The sequence below is a fragment of the Tympanuchus pallidicinctus genome, unplaced genomic scaffold (assembly GCF_026119805.1).
Source record: "Tympanuchus pallidicinctus isolate F22 unplaced genomic scaffold, pur_lepc_1.0 scaffold8, whole genome shotgun sequence".
Lineage (NCBI taxonomy): Eukaryota > Metazoa > Chordata > Aves > Galliformes > Phasianidae > Tympanuchus > Tympanuchus pallidicinctus.
Window position 1 is genome coordinate 49,188,295 of NW_026294802.1, and position 21,435 is coordinate 49,209,729.

The 21,435-nt window shown below is 49.5% G+C and overlaps 1 protein-coding gene across 2 annotated transcripts in view; it reads right to left on the bottom strand.

Moving 5' to 3' along the window:
• ASTN2 (astrotactin 2) overlaps positions 1 to 21,435 on the bottom strand; it is a 257,628-nt gene that overhangs the window by 153,955 nt on the left and 82,238 nt on the right. For both annotated transcript variants that reach the window (XM_052669629.1, XM_052669630.1), the window contains exons 6-7: positions 18,287 to 18,433; positions 6,796 to 6,963 (exon numbers count right to left, since the gene is read on the bottom strand). In XM_052669629.1, coding sequence (XP_052525589.1) covers positions 6,796 to 6,963; positions 18,287 to 18,433 — 315 coding nt within the window. The remainder of the gene's footprint in view (positions 1 to 6,795; positions 6,964 to 18,286; positions 18,434 to 21,435) is intronic.

The window sequence follows — 21,435 nt, forward strand, 5'->3', positions numbered from 1 at the left end:
ACCTGTGGAAATATTGATTTTATTGACTTCAATCCTAGAGCTTCAACAGCTACAGCCAGTGCTGGAGGCTTTACTGGGAGGTTTATAGGGAGGTTTGTGTCGGGAAGCGGGAGCGCCACGCAGCAGGGATGTTGTGCAGGGCTGAGAGAGAGTGGTGAGCTGCTGGAACAGCTGCCCAGAGAGGCTGTGGATGCCCCGTCCCTGGAGGTGTTCAAGGCCAGGTTGGATGGGGCCCTGGGCAGCCTGGGCTGGCATTAAATGGGGAGGTCGGTGGCCCTGCTTCTGGCAGGGGGGTTGGAGATTCGTGATCCCTGAGGTCCCTTCCAACCCTGGCCAGATTACCAGCACCCTCCTCCTTCAGCCACCCAAAATATCCTGGAATTTCTTCTGTCCTCAGCCCTGCTGGTTGTGATGCTGAATCAGCTGCTGCTGTGGCCTGTGGGGTGAATCAGCATGAGCTCAGTGCGACCGTGGTGGGGCCCCTAATTCCTCCTTTGAGCAAGTGTATTTCCTTAAGAGCAGATTTCAACATGCTGCTACAAACTGCCACCACCAAAAGCCCAAACAATAATGCTCTTGTTCAGGGCTACAAAACCTTTTGCCTCTGCTGAGGGAGGACAAATGAACTGGGATCTCCAAAGTGCTGCGACAAGCAGCCCATTTCTGCAGACACCGACCCGTGCTGTGCACATGGTGCAAACACTGATACTGAAGCCATTTGTCTTCTTTCAAATTCAGAACCCACGAATCAGGCCAGATCAGACTGCCCAGCCATGGCTGACAGCAGGGAGCACAGAGTCTCCAGGGCTGCAGAAGCTGCAGGGTGCATCCAGAGCCCCCAGACACGTCTCACAGCCTCCTCCTGCTGTGCTTTCATGTCCGCAGGGCTGGCGGGGAGATGAGCAAGCACAGAGATCAAAGCAGCACCGAGTGGCACACAGAGCCCTGCCACAATCCAGCACTGCTGCTGCAACTGGGAAGAGGAGCAGGACCCAGAGCATGGAGGAGGTGGGCAAACCAAGCACACATCTGCCTGGTGGCTTCACACAGGTGGGAGCTTCCTCTGCCTGTTTCCAAGCACAGGGCTCCATATGGCACACCATGCAGTACGGGAGCACTTTGCAGCCCCACTCTTCTGTACCATCAGCTTTTAGTTCAGGGCTGTCCCACGGCTCGTTTGTGCCCAAAGGACAGGAGCCTGTCTGAACCCCCACTGTGCTCCTAGGGCAGAGGGAAAGCATACAGGAGCTTGGTGCAAGGGCCTACAGCACCTTCCAGCTGCATCCAGACCAGTGCAATGAGGACTTCAGCCCTTTTCTACACATTTACACAGGAAGCTAAAAGGTTTCTCCTATTTCACTCATCACACCACATTTCTGCTCATCCTGAAGTAGAAACATCCCCCAGCCATCTCCTTGCTTATCCACAGAGCAGCACAGCCAGGCTGCATGAGAGCCATGCAGCCAAGCGTTCCTGCGCCAGTGTGCTGGTAATCCTGTTATCCTCGTTAGGGCGAGGTGATCTACTGTGATAATGCTGTGGGATTTCTCTAATCCTCCAGTTGGCACACAGCAGAGGCTCCCAGAGTCCCTGCGCTCCCGGAGAAGCTGCTCTCTGCAGGCAGCAGCACTTTTACTCACGGAGCCAGGGACTGTGCCTCTGCCCTGGGGACCCCAGCACAAGCTCTGGCCCTTTGGGCACCTCTCCCAGAACCACAACTTGCACCCTGGGTGCAGGCAGGAGGCTGCAGGACTCACTCCAGGGCAAAGCTTAGCCCTTCAGTCCCTGCCACCACCCCAATACTGCACACATTGCTCCTGTCCCTGGCTAGCAGCCACGATGGAGGGGATGAGCAGGCCAGAGACAGGCACAGTGCACATGTGCACAAGGGTTGGCACAGAGTTTCTGATTGATACAGGTGCGGATGAGAGGGATGCTCAAAAGGCACCTCTACAAAACCCTTCTTTAAATGGGTTGCTGCAACCCTGTGGGATGTCAGAGGAAGAGAATCTGAGAAAATTCAACACAGAAAGGACAAAAATGGCCTTAATGAATCATTAAATTCCTAAATTCAATGGACAAGTGAGGGGTCCTTAGAAAGCGGATGCTGCAGCCAGGACCGGCCCAGCTGAGGCCATGACTCCGCAGCAGCTCCCAGCTCTGACAAGTTTCTCTTCCACCCTCATTATCTGCAGCTCCTGGCCTTTGGGGATGGCGTTTTCCAAACTCTCTCTGCTTAATCCTGATGAGAAATTCAGTTTCACTAAAAGCTGTTGAGCACTCAAGGAACAAGAAAGGAAAGCTCTTTCCTATCAGAACAAACTTTCTTTCTCTTTGATTATTTAATTCCTCTCTAAAGGAACACAGCCACCACAAGGCAGGATGACCAGCAGACCCCCAGAGATCCTCCACTGCAGCAAATGGGCAGCATCAGTCTGATACAGGCATGAGGGACAGCTTGAAGTGGCTGGGAGCAGAGGCAGACAGCTCTGCTCCGCTGTGAATGCAGAGGGAAAATCTGGAATCAACAGTACAGACACGCTCCTCTCCCCCCACTGCAAGTCACTCTCCTTGCCCAGATGCATCAAAGCACTTGAGAGCAAACCTAACTTGTGAGGATTGTCTCTGGGTTTACGCTCGACACAGATATTATTCTCATTATCATTTGCTAAGCTCCTAAGCTGCACTGCTGAGGAAGCTCCCCGCGGGCACACGTGCGCGGCTGCTGCAAGGTCCTGAGCAGGCAGCACCCAAGGGTGCTCTGCAGTGCCCAACTTCTGCTCTGACACCACCAAAGTCAGCCAGCAGGGCTGGTAGGATGGGCCAAGCAGGCAAAATGTGTCCAGGAGCACCTCCAGCCACAGCGCTCCCCTCCCTTCCCTCCTCTCCGCAGCCTCTAGACAGGCTCAGAAATGCCATTACAGGAACATTAGCAGCTGCAGGATTAAACACTCTAATGGCAGAAAATGAGAGTGCCAAGACAGCACAGATAACCTTAACTCAGCCCCCTCGCGGGCATGCATTTTGATTGCTGTTTATGTCTAACACCACAGCCCCAAGCAGTTAGCTTGGGAGTTAACTGCCTCCTGCCCTGCTTGGTGCGCAAGGCAAGCTGCGCCGCCGCACGAAAAGCAATTGCACATTGTGTGAGTTCTGACCAAGTTATTAAACTACATACCTTAGAGAGACAGAACCTCATCTGATGAAAGTCAAAGTCAATAAAGACACCGGGATCTTCCAACAGCGAAAACAGCACAAGTTCATGAGAACAAACAAATATTACTTGATGTGCACAAAAGCCACATGATATTAAATTGAACTATTGACGAAAATGGCTGTTTTCATAAACACAAGTAACCCCTCACCAAGGTTGGTCATCTGCTGATTTACATGTCCTGCTCTGCAACCCCCTTTAAAGAATGGGTACATTTAACACCGACTTCCATCTGTTTCCCACCCACGACTCCTACCAGGCCAGCAGAGCCATCTGCGGCCACAGTGACAAACTCACCCATTTGGAAGATGATGGAAACCTCTTTTTCTTTTCCCCCTGCCAATTTCTAGAAAAAGACCTTTTGCTACCACACCTAATTGGGTTCTTACAAGCATGTGCCTATTGTTTTGTGGGTGCAATCAATTGTGAATGCATAGAAGACAGCTTTAACGGGTAAGTGCCTGATTTATGGATGGGGAAAAAAATCAACGCACTTGCACCTGCTAATCAAGGTAGCGATCCATCTCATTTATGCCACTGCTCTGGCAAGCCTGACAGCACAGAATCAGAGGCTGTTTTTTCCAGCGTTTGGCCCTAAGGGACCAATTCTCCAGCAGGTCTCTTAAGTGATGCCCACAGAATGTGCAAGTGAATCAGTTTTGTGCATACAAAGCAGGTAATTGTGCTCACAAATCAGGATTTGCATATGCCACCAAAAAAAGGATGCCCTCATAAATGTTACTGGCACCGGTAAGGGAGGTGAATGAAAAAGCACTCCTTGATTGTAGGAAAAAGCATCTCAGAGCATGGCATGAATGCTACGTCCATTGGAAAACCCAACCGAGGTGCAGCTCTGGAGTGCGTCATCCACACTGTGAGGATAGAGTCAGGAGAGGCACCCGGCTCACTCGAGGCCACAGATGATATTCTGCTCCTGTGCAGATGTTGGTGCTCTCCTTGAAAAGCTCTGATGAGCTGGTGCTTTGCAGAGAGGGCTTGAAATTTGTCAGGGGCAGCAATCATTTAATTAAAGAATGAGTCACACTGTGATGACACAAGGGAAAGCAAATTAAGGTCAGGCAAGCAAGATGTGTTTTGGTGTTTCCTAGCGTTTCCGAGCCATGGTTTTCAGCGTGGATTATTATTCATCCTGAAGCAGCACTTGTGGCTTTGCTTACGAATCAGCGCATTGCACGGACAGATATTCCACAAAACTCCAACCCTAAAGAGGTCTTCAGCCCAGGGGAGTAAGAGGCTGAGCGTCACCAGACCGCATGTGCAACATGGTGACTTCTGTCCAAACCTGTGCCAGCAATGCTGAGGATGAGTCCTCTCATAGAGGTGGAGGAGGTCTGCATTCAGCTTAGAGGGAGAAAGCTTTGGGACAAGGCATTCAATGAAGGAGAGAGCGGCCTCCAAAGGGGACCGAAGGCAGAGTGGCTGTAAACACACTGAAGCACCTCAGGGGTTGCCCTGCTGCTCCTTATAAAGGAAACCTTCAGGGCATTCATGCCCTAGACAGGACAAACCCTGGCCCAGCACCCCTCTTCCCCCATCCAGAGAGGATGGAGGGCAGGGAAATCCCCCGCACCCGTTCCTCTAGATGCTCACAGCGATGATAAAATCCCTGACCTGGAAAGGTTGAAATCTAGAAAGGATTTATGTCCCCTTGTAAAACCACAGGCCTCTCTCTCTCGTGGTGATAAAAATAAATCACCCTTAAAAATAGAATGACATTAATAAATATAAATCTAAAAATACATGCAGTGCATCATGGAATTACGATCTGCTCCCAGCCTGGCATGGAAACTTCTCACCAGCTGAAGGCTCATCAACAGCAAGGATTGGAAGCGATGCTGGGGGCTATCTCCCAGGGTGGGAGTCCCATAGGTACTTCCAAAGGACTCAATGTCAGCAGGCAGTTAATTGTTCGGCTCTTGGTAAAGTCTGGAAACTCGTACTTCAAATCCACAGCCCCACCAGCCAGTCCTGCCCTACCCCTGCAATAAAACTGGCATAGACAGGAGAAAGGTTTTGCTTTATCCATGTGCAAATTCCCAGGTTGAAGGGAGAAGAAAAAAGCTGGTGTACAGATTTGAGGTAAGGAGCCTGATGGTTCAGTGCATGGCTGTTCTGCCCTCACCTCCATCACAGAGCTGAAGGCACAGACAGACACACAGACACTGCCCGATGTGCCCAGCACTGGGATCACAGCCTGCCTGAATTCATCACAGATTTTCCACCTTGCTTCTCCCACTCTGAGCAGGTCACAGCCCCTTGAACCTGTTTCCTTCCCCCAGGCACATCCGGGACACACCATACTTCAACCAGTATCAGGTAGACTCAATGCTGCTGGGTTTTGGTCAGATGGGAAGCAGGAATGGGAACTGTAAAGCAGCTGATGAGGTTGGGATTCAGCACTGTGCTGGAGCTGAGCTAAAGAGCATCATTCCCTTCCCTGCAAATGAGATCTGACATGTCCTGCTCGAGCATGGAGCATCCAGCAAGAGGGACAAGCTGCTACAGAGAGCTGGGGATGCAAAGGGAGCAGCATCTGGGCTGCTGTGGAAGAACAGCCAACACCACACAGGGCCTGCATCAGTGCCAAGGCCAGCACAAGACTGGCAAGCAGAGCATCGGGGCTGCCTCCATTCACCCTCCTCATGTTTTCTGCTGGAGGCAGGAGCTTTTTCTTCTTCCTCCCCTGGGTAGAACTGAACTCGTCTTTCTTTATCTCAGAGGTGGCTGAGAGTTGCTGATGCCTGAAGTGATCACGCCGTGCTGAAGCACATGCTCTCACATCACCTCCATCTGCCAGGGGCTGCTACCTCAGCCCTCCTAGGCTGCAGGTGATGCCCAGAGCTACTCAGCATGGGGAACTCAGAGTGACTATTCTGCTGTGCATACACCTGTCAGTACCTTCGCACAGACAAGACCTCAGGACCAAGCGTATGAAAAGAGAATACTGTCTTGATAAGCAAAATGGATTTAAGGAACTTAGTTTAGTATTTGCTGGAGTCACACACTCACGTGTCCCACTCATGCAGACCCCCATCGTTTCCTTGTTGCACCTTTGCTGTTTTCTGGGTTCCCAGCTCACTGCAGCTGCTCCCCATGCATTAAACAGGAGAATGGGGCCAGAAGGAAGGTGGCACTTCTTCTCTCCTTGGCCCCACACACGGCTGAGCCACAGCACAGCAGGTTGCAGATCCACGTGCAAGCAGAGCACACAGCAAAAAGCTCATCTATAGGTTAGGAAAGATAAAGGTGTCTGCAGCTCCACAAGAGAGGTGGAGAAGAGATCAGCACTAGGTCACACTGGGCAGAAGCACTGAAGGGAAAAGAAGTGACAGGTCCACCTGTCACTTTCTACTCTACTACTCAATTTCTACTCCCCATCCTGGCACTCAGCTGCTTAATGCTTGCTAATGGAGGTCACCAATACGTACCCTGCTGGTACTCAGCCCTCTGCCCTGATGCCAGGCATGGGTGAGCCATGCAGGTATTGACATAGCCAGAGACAAACCTCCCACACACCTCCAGCCTCTACAAGGTTTCTACTCTCCCCAGGCTTCCCTTACCTGTCTCTTGGTCACACAGCTGTTCACAGGCATCGGTGGTCCTCTGGCCACAGAGATCTCTCACCCAGGGAGACGTGGCATTGATCTGATAATAAAGGGACAGCTTGGCTGGGTTCAGCCAGTCGGAGATGTCCAGGTAGCTCCCCTCGCTCACAACGAAGCTGCTGCCTGAGAGTGGAAAAAAAGTGTGTAAGGCAAGTATAAAAAGAAAATGAAAAGCATTTTATGCCAAAAGGTAGCATGTCGCAAGAAGGAAAAGGGTTATCTTAAACTGCAGCCTTCCAGGACCTACAGGGGAGTCAACTCTTTGAAAGGGTATAACAGATAATAGCAGGACAAGGGGAAATGGTTTTAAGTTGAAGGAGGGACCATTTAGGTTGGATATCAGAGGGAAGTTCTTTACTATGAGAGTGGTGAGGTGCTGGCACAGCTGCCCAGAGAGGCTGTGGATGCCCCGTTCATCCCTGGAGGTGTTCAAGGCCAGGTTGGATGGGGTCCTGGGCAACTTGGTCTGGTATTAAATGTGGAGGTTGGTGGCCCTGCATGTGGCAGCAGGGTTGGAACTTCATGATCCTTGAGGACCTTTCAAACCCAAGCCATTCTATGATTCTGTGATTCTAATTAAGGTACAGAGGAATCTATACATGAGGCAGCAGAACTTCCGATTACTGACCCACTGCTCTCCACAGCACAGCCAGTTTGTTCTTGTTGCTTCAGTACTAAGGAAAGAAACCTTCCCTGCAAAGGCAGAGAACTGCAGTTGCAGGCTCTCCTCCCCTCTCTGATAGATCAGTCAATCTGCACTCTTTCGTGCCTGCTGCACGCATGTGAAAATGCCCAGAGAATGGACAACCCCTGCAAGACTCTCCCCTATCCTATGAGTGTCACAAGTTGCTGGTTTTGATTCCTGCATCTCTGCAGGAATGCAGACAAAATGCAATTATTCTGATCCATAGGATTGGAGCATCACTTTCCCAGCTCATGCAGATGATGTCTAGCAGTCAGTCAGATCCCAGGACCAGGATGGGAGAGGGCAGCAGTCCATAGGGCTGTTTCTGCTTCATGTCTCCCAGCTCAAGGCAAGTGAGCTGACCCAATACAACTTCTACCAGAAAAACTCCCCTTCGCTCTCCCCCCTGAGAGTTAAAGTAAATTCCTGCCAAAAAAACCTTTTCTTACAAAATCTTATGTTTCTTTATTTTGTGAAGTGTATTTTTCCCCACTAGCATCTGGGAATATGCATCATCTAATTAGCCAAATAGATTTTCAGTTCAGCCCAATCATTTCCTTATCTAACATCTGAGGCCCAGCATCGCTTGGGGGATTTTGCAGACACAGAGGTCCTCATTAACTCTGATCTTCAATTACATTGATTATAAGACTGCCTCCATAATAGTGCTGCACAGATCAGAGGGGAGCCAAAAAGCCTCTGCCATTAAGTGGTGTTTTGCAAAAGTTACCCAGGTAGAAGCCTCTAAGAACAGGGGAGAAGAAACCTTCAAAGAGGAGGAGTGGGAAGGTAAACTGCCAGGCAGCCCAGGAGCTAGCAGGCACCCTTCTTTTAAGCACTGGGACTGGAAATAGGGGCAAGCTTTGCAAGCACCATCTGAAGATTCAAATCCTTCTTTGTGATTAGTCAAGAATGGCAACTCTGCAGATCCTGGATATATTTTCTTGAAACCTGAAGGCTTGTATCACTTGGAAAAATAATGTCTCAGTGCATTACTAGGCGCTGCAGAAGTTCTCAGCTCAACGAAAACCAAGGGATTAAAAAAGCAAAACAAAAAATACACAGCAGCAACCACCCCACAAGAATCTGCTTGAACACACACTCCAAATTTCCTTTGGAATGAGAACTGATGATGCTTTAGCAGGAAGGAGTTTGCCTCAACCTCACGCTGTGCCACGTTATCTTCATGGAAGATAAAGAAGCAAAACCTGAAGTCAGGCTATTGAGTGAACAACCCTGTTTCCAAGCATCCTGAGATCACAACACCATACAAATCCAGGCCCTAATTTCACATGAATTAAAATCTTTCACACTTATACAGATCACACAGATGCATCTCTACATCCACAGCCGAGGGATGAAGCCGCGCTGCTGGGCGCACACACAGATAACAAAGAGCTGCAGCACACAGCTGCACTGGGGACCAGTGAGGCAGGGGCTGGATGACCAGGCTGCAGGAGACACCACAATGCACCTGCAGAAAGCACTGTAACACCAAGCACAAACAAGAACCTCAGAGCTGCCTAACCTTTCCTGTTAGTTCTTTTCCATCGGTATTTAAAGACAGCTTTAAACACCAGTGATAACTACTACTGGCTGTTGGGTTTGGTTTGGTTTTGTACCAAATGGAAATACATCACGAACCCATCGGGAGGGTTTACATCTATTATAGCGTTAGTCTCGGTTGCTTACTTATTTTTATAGCTTCTTAGTAATGACTGTGGCTGCAGAAACACATCAGTGCATTTGGAGGTTCAGTGACAGACAAGACCCTCCGTGCCCAAAGGCTCAAAAGCAAAACCACCGGCTCTTGATTAAACCCTTCATGAACCCCACTCCTATTTAAAATAGAGCCAGGGTGAAAGCAACAGAAGGAAATCAGACATAAAAGAGTATAATTGGTTTTTGTTAAAGACAAGGCTGACTTGAGCCAGCAGTGCCCTGGCACAGGACCTTGGTGGAGGGAATCCAGCAGGTGACAGCAGGGCGACTTCAGAGGTGGGACGGATCGATCAGATCCAGGTGTAAATTCGTTTGGGAGAAAGAAAAAACAACATAGATTTGGGGAAGGAAATCGTGTCGTGTCACATTCTATTCTGTACACAGGGAGATTTACAAACATAACAGAATCGTAACTGAAAGGAAATTTAAAAAGTGTTCTTGCATTTTCATATGAATTAATTTTGATTTCAGGACATCTTCAAGAGAGATCATCCTCAAGAGTCAAAGAAAAGGAAAAAAAAGTGAAAATGCTTGAACCCAAAATCCCTGGATTCAATGCTTAGTGAAAATAATGGGCACTGCTCCACCTCAGACAAGAAAAGAAGCAAATAAACAATTAAAAAGCAGGGAAATTGAAAGTTCTAGTTAAATGTAAACACTTTCCTCCCTTCCCAGGAGGGGGAGGAGGGAACTGCTTGCAGCCAGGACACTTCTCACTTCCCAGCTCAGCTGGGTACCATTTGAAATGCATCACACACACCTTCCCCATCGTCACTCTCACTGAAAACACAAACAAAAATCCCAACCTTGATCCTTCAGAAAAAAAAAAAAAAAAAAAAGGAACAGGAAAAGGAGTTTTACAAACATTTTGAAAGCTCAAATTCCGAAGATTTCAAAGGCTTTCCACACAAATTTTCTTTTTGTTTTCAAAGAATCCGCACACATAAAGCAGTTTCCACAAGACACCAGCGCGCACTTATCAAAAACATCTTGAAAAGCTACGAAGGGGCAGGAGGAACAGCAAATCCTTTTAGCAAGCGACAAGAACAAACATTTCCTAAGCAAGTGTCATCTCCAACACGGTTTGCTTGTCAGAAAGACCCGTCGGATCTGTCTTGTGTAACGCCTGGTCCCTCAGCAGAGGTAAACAAAAGGGGATGGCAGTGGTGATCAGATGCTGCTGCTGTGATGGGGGGAAGCCCCGGCTCCCAGCTGCAAACATCTTTTGGGGAATGGGGCTCAGCCAAACCCACAGCTGAAAGCGCTCCGTGTGCAACACAACCCACAGGCACTGCGTGACACTGAAAGCTCAGCAAAATCCTCTTTAAACAGAGAGACTGGGGTAAAGCAACCAGGGTGAGACGTCACAGCAACAGCAGGATACGGCCTGGCAGCTGCACAGCGCTCAGAAGCCAGGCCCTGCTGCAGGTCAGCATCACAGCCCTAAGGAGAAGCTCAGTGTACGGCTGCACAGCGCTGGTGCTTCAGGGGATGGCGTTGTTTGGGGTTTTGCATGTGTGTTTTTCCCCCTTTCCTTCTCAAATGTTGATCAAAGCCAGGCCAGCTAAGACAGCAGCAAAAGTTCACATCTCTCACGCTGAGGTCTCCTTCAAAGTTCAGTGGGACTGCTTAAGCCATGACAAAAAAGGCTTGAAGTTTTGACATTTCAAAAATCATTTGCCAGAACAAAACAGGATAAAACAGCTCAGAAGAGATGTATAACAAGGGAAAAGAACAAAGAGCCCAAAAGGCAGCCAAAAGGGTTTGGTTTTTCCTTTCCCTCTGTTTTTTCTTTCTTTTTTTTTTTTTTCTGAGGGAAGAGATCAAATATTTTTGTGCGTGTGTGAAGAATTTCTGTTTCTTCCTCCCTCCACTCCTTTTTTCTTCTTGGGTCCATTTGTTGTATCTTGGACAACAAAACTCCTTGTCATCTAAAATTAGTATTTGGTGTTAGAACCCTGCAGGAGGTCGTACGACAGGTTGCTAATAATGCATCCATCCCTATACCATCTCACAATTATAATCCTGTTACACATTCCTCTTTTTTTTTTTTTAAGACCACAGGAAGGATTATCCCCTATAGGCACAAAGCATGATTTGATTTCTTAGGAGACTTTCTTCTTGTAAAACTTGAAAGAATATTTCCCATAGAGACAACTCCTCCCCTATCGGCTCTTCCTGTTGATCAGCTCTTGCTCTCCCATCCTTGTACTGGAGGATAAAGAACTCTGTTTCTTAATTTTCTTCCAGGAAATTGAACCAAGAGCCATGCAAACATTCAGTTCCCAGGACACACATGCAGTGAACCAAGCAGCAGGGGCAGGGCTGCACCCACGGACCAACACAGCGCCCAGCTTTCCAGCTCTCTGCTCAGCACAAAGCCTGAGAATTTTGGACTCATTTCATTTCTGCCAAGTCACTTCTGTAATTTTTTTCTTCTCGATTGAAACTAAGGACAGGATCACAGCGTGTTCAAACCCACCCCAGACGTTCCCTTCTGTTTATCTAACGCTTTCTCCCAAACAACGCCTAAACAGAAAGTTGAGTAAGCCTTTAAAACCACACAAGCTTCTACGTACGCCTTTCCTGTCTTTATTTCTCTCTCAGCCAAGCTGAAGGCAGCTCCCACCACGCAGGGCTCGGCTGCAGGAGGCGTTTTTGGCACCTGAGCTCCATGCACACCGTGGGCTGCCCAGCCCATGGCCACGCATTACAAATGCCATCGATCGGCTCAGTGTTCACCTTGGTGCAGCAGAAGCACATTAGTGATACAAACCTGTACGCAATTACAGCAAAGGCTACAAGCATCTTTCCTGTGGGAAGAGCAGGGTTACATTTTAATTGTTAAATTGCTACTTGCTTGATAATTCTGACAGATCCTTTCTTTGAGTTTTCTTGGAAACCAGTCCAGATTTCACCAAGGCTGAACTTCTGTCAAAGAACGCCTGTGTTTCATTTCATACAGCAAGCCATCAGTCATACAGCCTTCTCTCAAACCCAAGAGGAACCCAAACGCCCACATGCAAATGTGCTGTGCCCTCACTTCTGCAAGACTCGGGCTGAAGCCCACAGCTCCAACAGCTAAGGAACCAGCCTGCCTGCTCTGTGGTGATACCAAGACACCGTAACTGCCCAGTACCAACACATTTGTGTCCTCAGCAGGCATCTGGGCAAGCAACAGCTGACAAAGATCAGATATCTAAATGCAGCTCTCCCTCAGCACTCCCTATCTCCCACTCCCACGCTCCAGCCAGAGGCTCTTCTTCAGAGACACTCAAGATATTGGACGAGAGTTCAGGGAAATCCTGCCTAAATCTGATCGCTCCACCACGTATCTGATGGATGAGTTATGATAAGCTTTAAGAAACATCAAGTGTGTGTGAATGCAAGAGATTTTTCAGCCAGTGCAAAGACCAAACGTCCCCTCAGGCAGAAAACACAGCCAAGACGCAGAACCTACGTGCCATAGGGCCACAGTGAGCCACCAGCTGCTCATCACGAGATTAAGCAACACCAATGTCACCACTTGGGAGAATGAGAACACGGCGCAGCATGCTCCTGGCCATGCAGCCTCAGAAAATCCTATCTACATTGCTGCTTTGCTGCTACTGCAGGTGTCCCATATTTACATAAGCAGGTGTCCCATATTTACAAAAGCAAGCATGACCTAAGCCAGGTCCCCAAGCTGACCTCAGTCAGCTCCCCAGGCCCAACTCACCGCCACACTGGTGAGACCAGGAAAGGGTCATCCTGCAAATACAGATGCTAAGATTTGCATCTCTCCTTTCCATGGAAGAGTACTAGAGGCTAGATGGTCAAGGGCAGTACATCCTATTGCACCCTCCCCTTGCTGTCCCTCCCAGACTAGAGGGCAAATGGCATTGGTGCAAGCTCAGTATACACTGGGAGATGCCATCCTCCAGTGATGGACACACTCTGCCTCTCTCAGGATGTCACAATTCCCAGCAGGCCCCCGCTGACCTCAGACAAACACCAGCACCAATCCCCCTGTTCGGCTCCTACACACCCTGCTGAGGACTGAGGAGGAGGCTTTGCCTTCCCTGGCAAACAGAGCTGCCCCAGCACAGGGACGAGCAGAGCTCAGGATCACAGCCTGTCAGAGGCACGATAAAAACATGATGTACTTCAGCCTACAGAATCTTATTAGTTCCTCATGCAAAGAGTGTTCACGCCGTAAAACCGTCTCGGAATCCCTTTGATCCACGCTGATACAGTTTATAAATTGATGTTAATATTTAGAGTTCATGTCTGGTAATGCTGCAGCCATTTGCTCACATTTTCTTGCCAGCCAAGCAGGCGCGGGAGCGAGAGCAAGCTGTAAGGCAGGCAGGAGATGACCCAGTGATTAAGAGCTGATGAAATTAAATGTAGTCTGCAGAGCTGCCCCAACACAGCCACCTCGCCAAAAGATGTTACGTCTGGGGCAGGCAGAGCGAGGCTGCAAGGGGATGCTGCAGCTCCTGCCCAAGCACTGACCCACATCTCTGTACAGCATCTCTAAAGAAGAAAGACTCCAGGCTGAGCAAATGGTCTGATTTCAAAGCAGCCCATTCCCCCATTGATTTCAGGGGGGCTGGTGAGGCGGGGACCAGCTGGGGAGCACAGCAGCCTGGTTGCTCCCAGGGGATGCTGAGGGATGGAAACCTTTGAGACTGGAGCCTTTCCTCCATTCTTCTGGTGCAAAGTGGGGATGCTTCATTTGTAAATCAGTGAGCGTCTCCAGATTTTCCTCACTGCAAAGCAAAGCCCAGCACTGGGCAATTCCCCACCGCCCCCATCTCTCATACTGCTCATTTCTATGCGAGCGCATGCGCAGCACGTGCTGAGCCCACACGAGCCAGCACCAGAGGAACCAACCTAATGCCTGGTCACCTCTGAGGGCTGCACAAGATTGAGCAGGAGATGTCAAAAGCAAACAATTTAAAGCAACAAATTTAATTAAAACCAAAATGAGAAGTTGTTGCAAGCCCAACAATTGCAGACTGCAGAGCTCTGTCGATCTTTGGGGAAAATTAGCAGAAGCTGCTAATAGCAGCATCCAATTCCAGTGGCGTCTTGAAGGAAACAGTTGTGGAGGAAAAGAAATAAATAATCTTCAGACAAAACAATTACTGATCAGGTGCGTGACAATCTCACAGTGTCATCATTCAGGCAGGCAGATGCACGAAGCTTGGAGAAAAACAGCCACATGCATGGCTCCCTCCACCTTACCAGCCCTTGGACTCACTGTGGGTTTCACAGTCACAAGTAGCAACGCCCCATTCTGGTGCTCACCTGGCTTCGCCTGCCCCATGAGGGCTGTGCACAGAGGTGCTCGGTTTGCGTTCCTTTCCCTCTCCTTGCAGGAGCTGGAGGAGGACATGCCCACATTCACCCCCAGGCTGGAGCTGCAGCAGCAGCCACCGGTGCTCTCAGCAGAGCTGGCTGCATCACAGCTGCACAGGCTCTGCTCTGACCTCCATAAACCACACTGACCTGAGCTGCATGACGTCCCAGAGGCATCGCCACATTTTCTCTGGCACACGTCTCCCACAAGGAGGGGAGAAGGCTGTAAATGCCCTGAGATGTCTTTGAAGTGACAGAAGGCTGCTTTATGTCCTTTGCTTTATTTCCACTTACAACATGAAACCCTACAAGCCCCTGGCTAAATGTAGCTCTTCCTTCCTTCCGTACGCAGCGGTGGACCTCGCTTACCTCTCCCACTAAAGTATCCAGATACAAACATCCACCCACACCATATATAACCCCTTTGCAGGCTGTAAAAACGGGAAGCTTTAATTGATACTATATTTCAAACTGCTGTGCAGCAAGGACATACTCCAGGCTAAGTCCTCCAGGGTATCTTTCTCCATCCCTGCTTTCCCTGCAAGCAGCTCCCATTGCTCTCCTTCTCTATTTTTTGAATGATTACTTACAAGAAAAAAGTCCCCATGAATGCACAGAGCTGAGTGGCTAACATATTCCTAAGGGGTTTTATTGCTCAGATGGAGGGGATTTCTTTTCTTTTTCCCCACTTTGATGCTGCTAAATGTTCCTCTAAATAATGCTTTGCATTTCCAAATCCTCATAAAAGCCACCATGAGCCTTCCCATCAATTCAGGCTTGCTCTGAAGTGGGCATGGTGCCTGCTGCTGGGTGCAGCCAGAGGATGCCCAAGCTGCTGCCATGGGAGGGACAAGATCCCCTCAGCCTAGAGAAAGGGGAGGAGGATGCTGCAGAGGATGGGGCACTGGGCAGAATGATCTAGTGACTGGCAACCCTGCCCAAAGCAGGGGATTTGAGCTCAATGATCTTTAAGGTCCCCTCCGACCTAAGCCATTCTATGATTCTGTGGATGCTGCAGAAGGGGGCAGATGATGCTCAAGTCATTTTAGGAGGAAATGGAAAAGAAATGTTCCTATCCTTGCTGGTTTAACGAAACGTCTTGCAGCATGAAAAGCAGGAACAAAGCAAGTGCCTTCCTCGGCCCCACAAAGCAGTGTGCTGCAACTGGGGACTGATGGGCACAGACGTGTTCCTGGGAGGCCCCCAGTCTCCCCCTGCCAGCACATGGCAGAGTGCAGCAGCTCGTGCCAGGTCCTCGTGTAGCTGGCTGCCCTGGAAAATGAAGACAGAGCAGCTGTACAAACCAGGCAATAATTGTTCAGAGGGGAGAGGAGAGGGGGGGAGAACCCATCAAATGAACAAAAGGAGGAAAATGAACCAAGAGAGAGAAATAAGGGCAATAGAGACAGGCTGGTTATTAATACTGCCGCTGGTAATCTGTTCTCCCAGCCTTTGCTGCCAGTTGGCTCCTGGTCCCAGTCCTTCCCCCCTCCTCTTTCCATTAGTGACTCCAACAGGCTTGGGAGCTCCTTTTCCCATTGCTGCTGCTGGCTGCAGGAAGAGCTTCTCTCCTTGGGAGCTGCAGACATGCTGGGGCCGCTTCCCTCCCTCCTCTCTCTTGGCTTCGGATCCTGGCGCGCCAGAGCTGGCCCGTGTCTATTTCAAGTTTCCTTCAAAGCTGAGCCTTCATCTGTTAGAAGCAGGATGGCTTTCAGCCTGTCTTTCTTTGGCCTTTCCTGCAGAGGTGCTGGTGGCCTCTTTCTCTGTTGTGAGATTTTCCTTGGCTGCTGGTATCTATTGCAATGCTGTCATCAAATGGGAATTAGTGGGCACCCTTCTGTCATGCAGGAACATCTCCAGACAATGTGCCGCCCTGCACGCTCACCCAGCCTGCCTCACCATCATGCAAATACAAAGGAGAAGAGCTTAAGGATCCGGACTGTTTAAGAGCACAACAGAATTATGAGCTGCTAGGTGCAGCAGGCTTCAGCCTGACCCAAGCTCCCAGCTTTGCTGGGGCCGTGCTCCTTCCAGCTCCACGTGGTGATGCCCATGTCCCCAGACCCAACATTTGGCAACCAGGTAAAAAGCAGCCCCACGTGTTTGGAAATGAACCCAAAAAGTCACTCAGGTTTTTAGAAAGGAGCACAGCCCCTGTCTGCCACCAGGGTAGGATCTCTGGTGCCGAGCTGCACCCCATCTCTGCAAACACAGCCAGCAATGTTTTCCTGGGTGCCATTACAATTTCCAAACCGGGCTCAGCTCAGTGATGCCTTTAAATGTTTCACAGTATTTTGCTGCCAGTTTGGTGCTGCTTTGGGATTTGTTGTGATTCAAATAGAAGGGACAACTTTAAGAGCTTTTCCCTTCCCAGCGAAGGACTCTGCCACCGCATTAAATGATGAGATTTCAGTAAAACTGATGGCCACTGCAAAATGTCTTCGCTGCTTCTCTGTGAAGAACTTGACTGTTCCTCATAAAGAATATTTTTAAAGTTTTTGCAGTTTGTAATTATATTTTACAGTTTCATTACAAAGCTCATTTTAATTCTTCTCCAAACCGTTTTTACCAGTCCTCCTGCCACTTTCTCTTTAGAAAAGTCATTAAGTCGGAACTGGAGATCATCCCATTTCCCCCAGTTTTGAGGATATTAATCTGTTTTATTGGTATTTCACTGTCGTTTCCATTTGAGTGTTCTCTGTATTTGCATAATTTGCACTGCCACTCCCTTCCTGGTGACAAGCACAGGCTCAGCTTTTCATTTCAATTCTAAGCAGCCGCATTACGTTTTATTTCAGCTTTCGAGCCCACAGTGCCTTTCCTGGGCTAGAAGTGCCATCCCAAAAGCATCCTTAAAGGCACAGACACACGGATGTGGTGAGGCTGAGGCTGGGCAGAGCTCTGTGTTACAGTGCAGTGACTTCCTACATATGCATACTAACTCCAGGAAGAAACCAACCTTAGTAAGGATGAAACCCATTTTAAAAAGATTGTGGAACTCCTCTATGTCATGGGGCATCGCTTTAAGCCCTGCTCCTTCCACCACCACTGCACCTCTTCATGTACACTCCTATCCCCAACATATTCATTCCCTGCCCTCCTTCCTGACCCCAGTGTGGGGCTGGGTGCTGTGGGTTCCTGGCAGGGAGAAGCTGCACCCACCTTCAGCATGCCCTGAGCAGCACGGCAAGCACGGGAGCTGAGCAATTGGAACCGACTGAATAATGGCTTTCGTTGGCTGGAAGAAAATGAAATTTGCCCTCGTCTTACTGAAAACTTGCACTTGATGCTCGCTGCACATTATAAAGAAAAGGTCAGCGAAACACAACAAATGCAAGGAGCCCAGTCAGAGAAGGCAATAAATAGTGACAGCAGCCCTTGTCTGATTTTTCAAAGCATCTCTGCCTTGGCTCAAACACTAGCAATTCCACTCTGTGCTGCTGCAAGGGGCTGAGACGAGCAGCTCAGCTGCTGCAGGACAGGAGTTTGTGCTGCTCCCAGGGCTCATTGAGAAGCCCAGGGGAAAACAGGAACATCCACCAGATATGTACAGTGATAACAACAATACAGCTGCAATGTAGAAGAGGCAAGTTCAGCTCCACGGTGCGGTCCTCTTGCTGAGTGCATACTTAAGGAGGTTTTAGCAGAGCTGTGAGGAGGGGTTAAGGGGTAGGGGTGCCCATGGGCTCTCACCATCAGCAATGAAGTGCTCGGGGACATGAAGCGTCACCTTGACAGTCAGCGGACAGGAGAGCTGCGAGCCACACACCATGGCCAGGATGCAGGAGCTGACGGCAATCAGAGTCAGGGCTGTCTTGTTGACAGGGCTTTTCATCGAACCTGGAAGGCAGAAAGAGAGGTGGGAGCCACAGGAGGGACTGACTCGAGCCTCAGCCCCAAAGCTCCCCAGTTTGCACGGCCAGGACCAGAGCTCCTGGAGCCTTCCAACCCCATCCTTCCCATCACATTCTACCTGTGGTCCTGCAGGGCCCACCAGCCAAGATGCAGGCAGTTTTCATCAGCCTGGGTTTATGTGGCAAATTTTATCAAGTCACAGAAACACCCAACCCAAATCCAAGGGCAGCCAGCACCAGAACACCATTTCTTCTCACTTAGCACCAGGAGAAATCTATGCATGCAGATTTTACATAGCATCAATGAGTGTTAATTATTTACACAAGCATGTATAAACATTCAGTCATCACACAGGGACTGGGATGAACAACAAAGCAATCTACAGAGCCAGTCACTTTTTACAGGCAGCAGATATTACAAAAAGAAGTTTTATTTTGTCAGTCACAGAAGCTTATGGTATCTTCAGAAAAGCAGCTCACAGGAGGGTTTGCTGCAAGTGCCAGCTTAATACTTCCTGGCACAAAGAGGAGCCTCTGAAGCTGGCACCTGGATGGGATGTGGTCACCTGTCCCCAGCTCCAAGGCCACGTGCTGGACATCAAGGCTAAGGGACAGCTGCATCGAGAAGCCATCCATGGGGACATTCCTTAATCTCTCACTGCTCTGTGCATGCCTCATACCTGCACACGTGGCCAGCCTTGTCTGTTGCTTTGTGTTTTGTTCCCTTTGTTTTTTTTAAACCAATGGAATTACAGAATCAGAGAACCAAGTTAGCTGGATAAGATCTCCAACAGATCACCATGGCCAACCAGCAAACTGACCTCATGAGACTTGCTGTGGGGAGGGCTGTCAACCACTAACTAAGATCAAGCAGCAGATCAGGCTGCCCAAGGCCCAATCCAACCTGGCCTCGAACAGCAGGTTTAGAGAGTGACAAAGTCACCAGCAGCATCAGGATGAATGAATCAGGTCTGTTACAGCATAGTGGGGCAGACCCAACCCCAGGCAATGCAGGGGAAGGATGTGAGACCAGGTAAAGAAGCCACGCATAGGAGAGACCCAGCCATCCCAGGAGATGCTCTTGCTCTGAGCAGACTGGGAGCACATGAGCCACACTCTGCTGACGGAGGGGACCAGGAGAGATGTTCTCCAGCCAATGCTACCCACCCACAAGCACAGCCCCAGCATCCTGGCTCCAGGGAAGCACCAACCCGAGATCTGCTCCATGCTCTCCTGGCTGCACCACTGCTCAGGATTCAGGCGAGGACGCATCTTTATCTTTGGAATCAGATCCAGCTCCCTGCTCTCACTCTTTCATCAGCAAAGTGAGATTTAAAAAGCATCTGCTTGAAAATTGAACGGGAAATGCATCCAGCGAGTTAGCACTCGTGTGTTTCACCCTGTAATTTGATCAAATCCGCTTAGAGATGCTGGTGCCAGAGCAAGGAACTGGCGGAGCCCAGGGCACAGCCTGTGCTTTCCAGGCAAGCAACATGCCTCACCAAAGCCTCCCTGCCCCTGGCATTTGCAGGACAGGAGGAGTGGCTGATCTGCAGGAAAACACCCCGTAGCCCTGTGACAACAGGAGTAGCAAAATGATTATTTATAAAGCATCTTCTACTTCCCTTACACATGCAGCATCCAAACAGCTTTCCCACTATTTCACAGCTTTAACACCCATCTCTGCCCTTCACCCCTCAATGCCCTTTTTTCCTTCCCAATCTTTATTTGTATCATCAGCATAAATAAGCACCTCCAAACTCATTTCCTCCCAGGACATACTGTGCCTGCCACAGACCCAGCTTTTGGTTGGAGTTATGATACTCATGCAAGAAGAAAAAAAAAGATGGAAAAAAGCTGCTATCGAGATAATTGGACACAGTCAAGTATACAATAGAACAGAGAACACTGGATTTTACCATTATAAATCACCTTTCAATCCAGGGTCTTAAAGTGCTTTGCAAACATTAAATCACAAATCCCTTATGAGTTAGGGGAGTATTATCCCCTTCTCACAAAAAGCCTGAACCACAGGTATGTGTGGCAGCCTTCAGCACCCTGCTGCACAGCGGAGCTGGATTAGGGCTCCGGAGCTTCCCACCCCCATCCCATCCCCATCCCATCCCCATGGTTGTTTCTCTCCCAGTCACTAAGAGGAAAGGGGCACAGGAGCCTGAGCCAAACAAAAGCCTTTTCCACCCCCATGAGCATGAGCTTGGCTGCCCAAGGGGAGAACCACTGCTGCAGTTCTCTTCCAGCTGCCTTCCCAGCTCCTCCCCCCCTCCCTTGTTTCCATCACAGCACTGATTACCGACCCCCAGAACTGCCTGCAGTTGGCTTTCACCAACTGAACCAAGGCTATGGGACTTCTGCTCGAGCAGCACTGTGCTTTCCAGCTCAGCTCTTTATTGCTCACAGACAGTTTGCTGCCAGCTGTAAGACAGCCTGATGGAAAAGCAGCTTCTTCCCTCGCTCCTTCAGCAGAAGGACACTCCTGTTTTCCATCCCACCACTGATGCTCCAGCATAAGCACTCCTGCACTGTGCTCAAACACCCATCTGGAGGTAACCAGCTGAGCGGCAGCCCTCTAGCAACACAAATGTATTCTTAACAACCCACTGCTAACTAAACAAACCTCAACAGGTTCAGCAGGGCTGCGGCTCCGGCTCGAGATGTGAAACAAAATGAATAATTCCTCCCTTGTCCTGGGGGTGGGATCCAAGGCGGCTCAGCGCTGCAGGAGAAGCTGTGCTCGGGCACTTCCCTCCTCCCCCTGTGATCTCTGGGCTTCCAGGAAAGTGTTTAAATTGCAGATTTGCAAACAGTGCTTGCACAGAACAGGCTGCTATCAGCCGTCAGCTACAGGAGAAGGTGTGGAAGGGAATGCACAACCTCCCCAGGTGGAAGATGGGACTCAGGAGCTCCTGAAACCCCCAGTGCACAATCACAGTTTCAGCTCGTGGTCCAAAAAGCCCATGATGACGATTG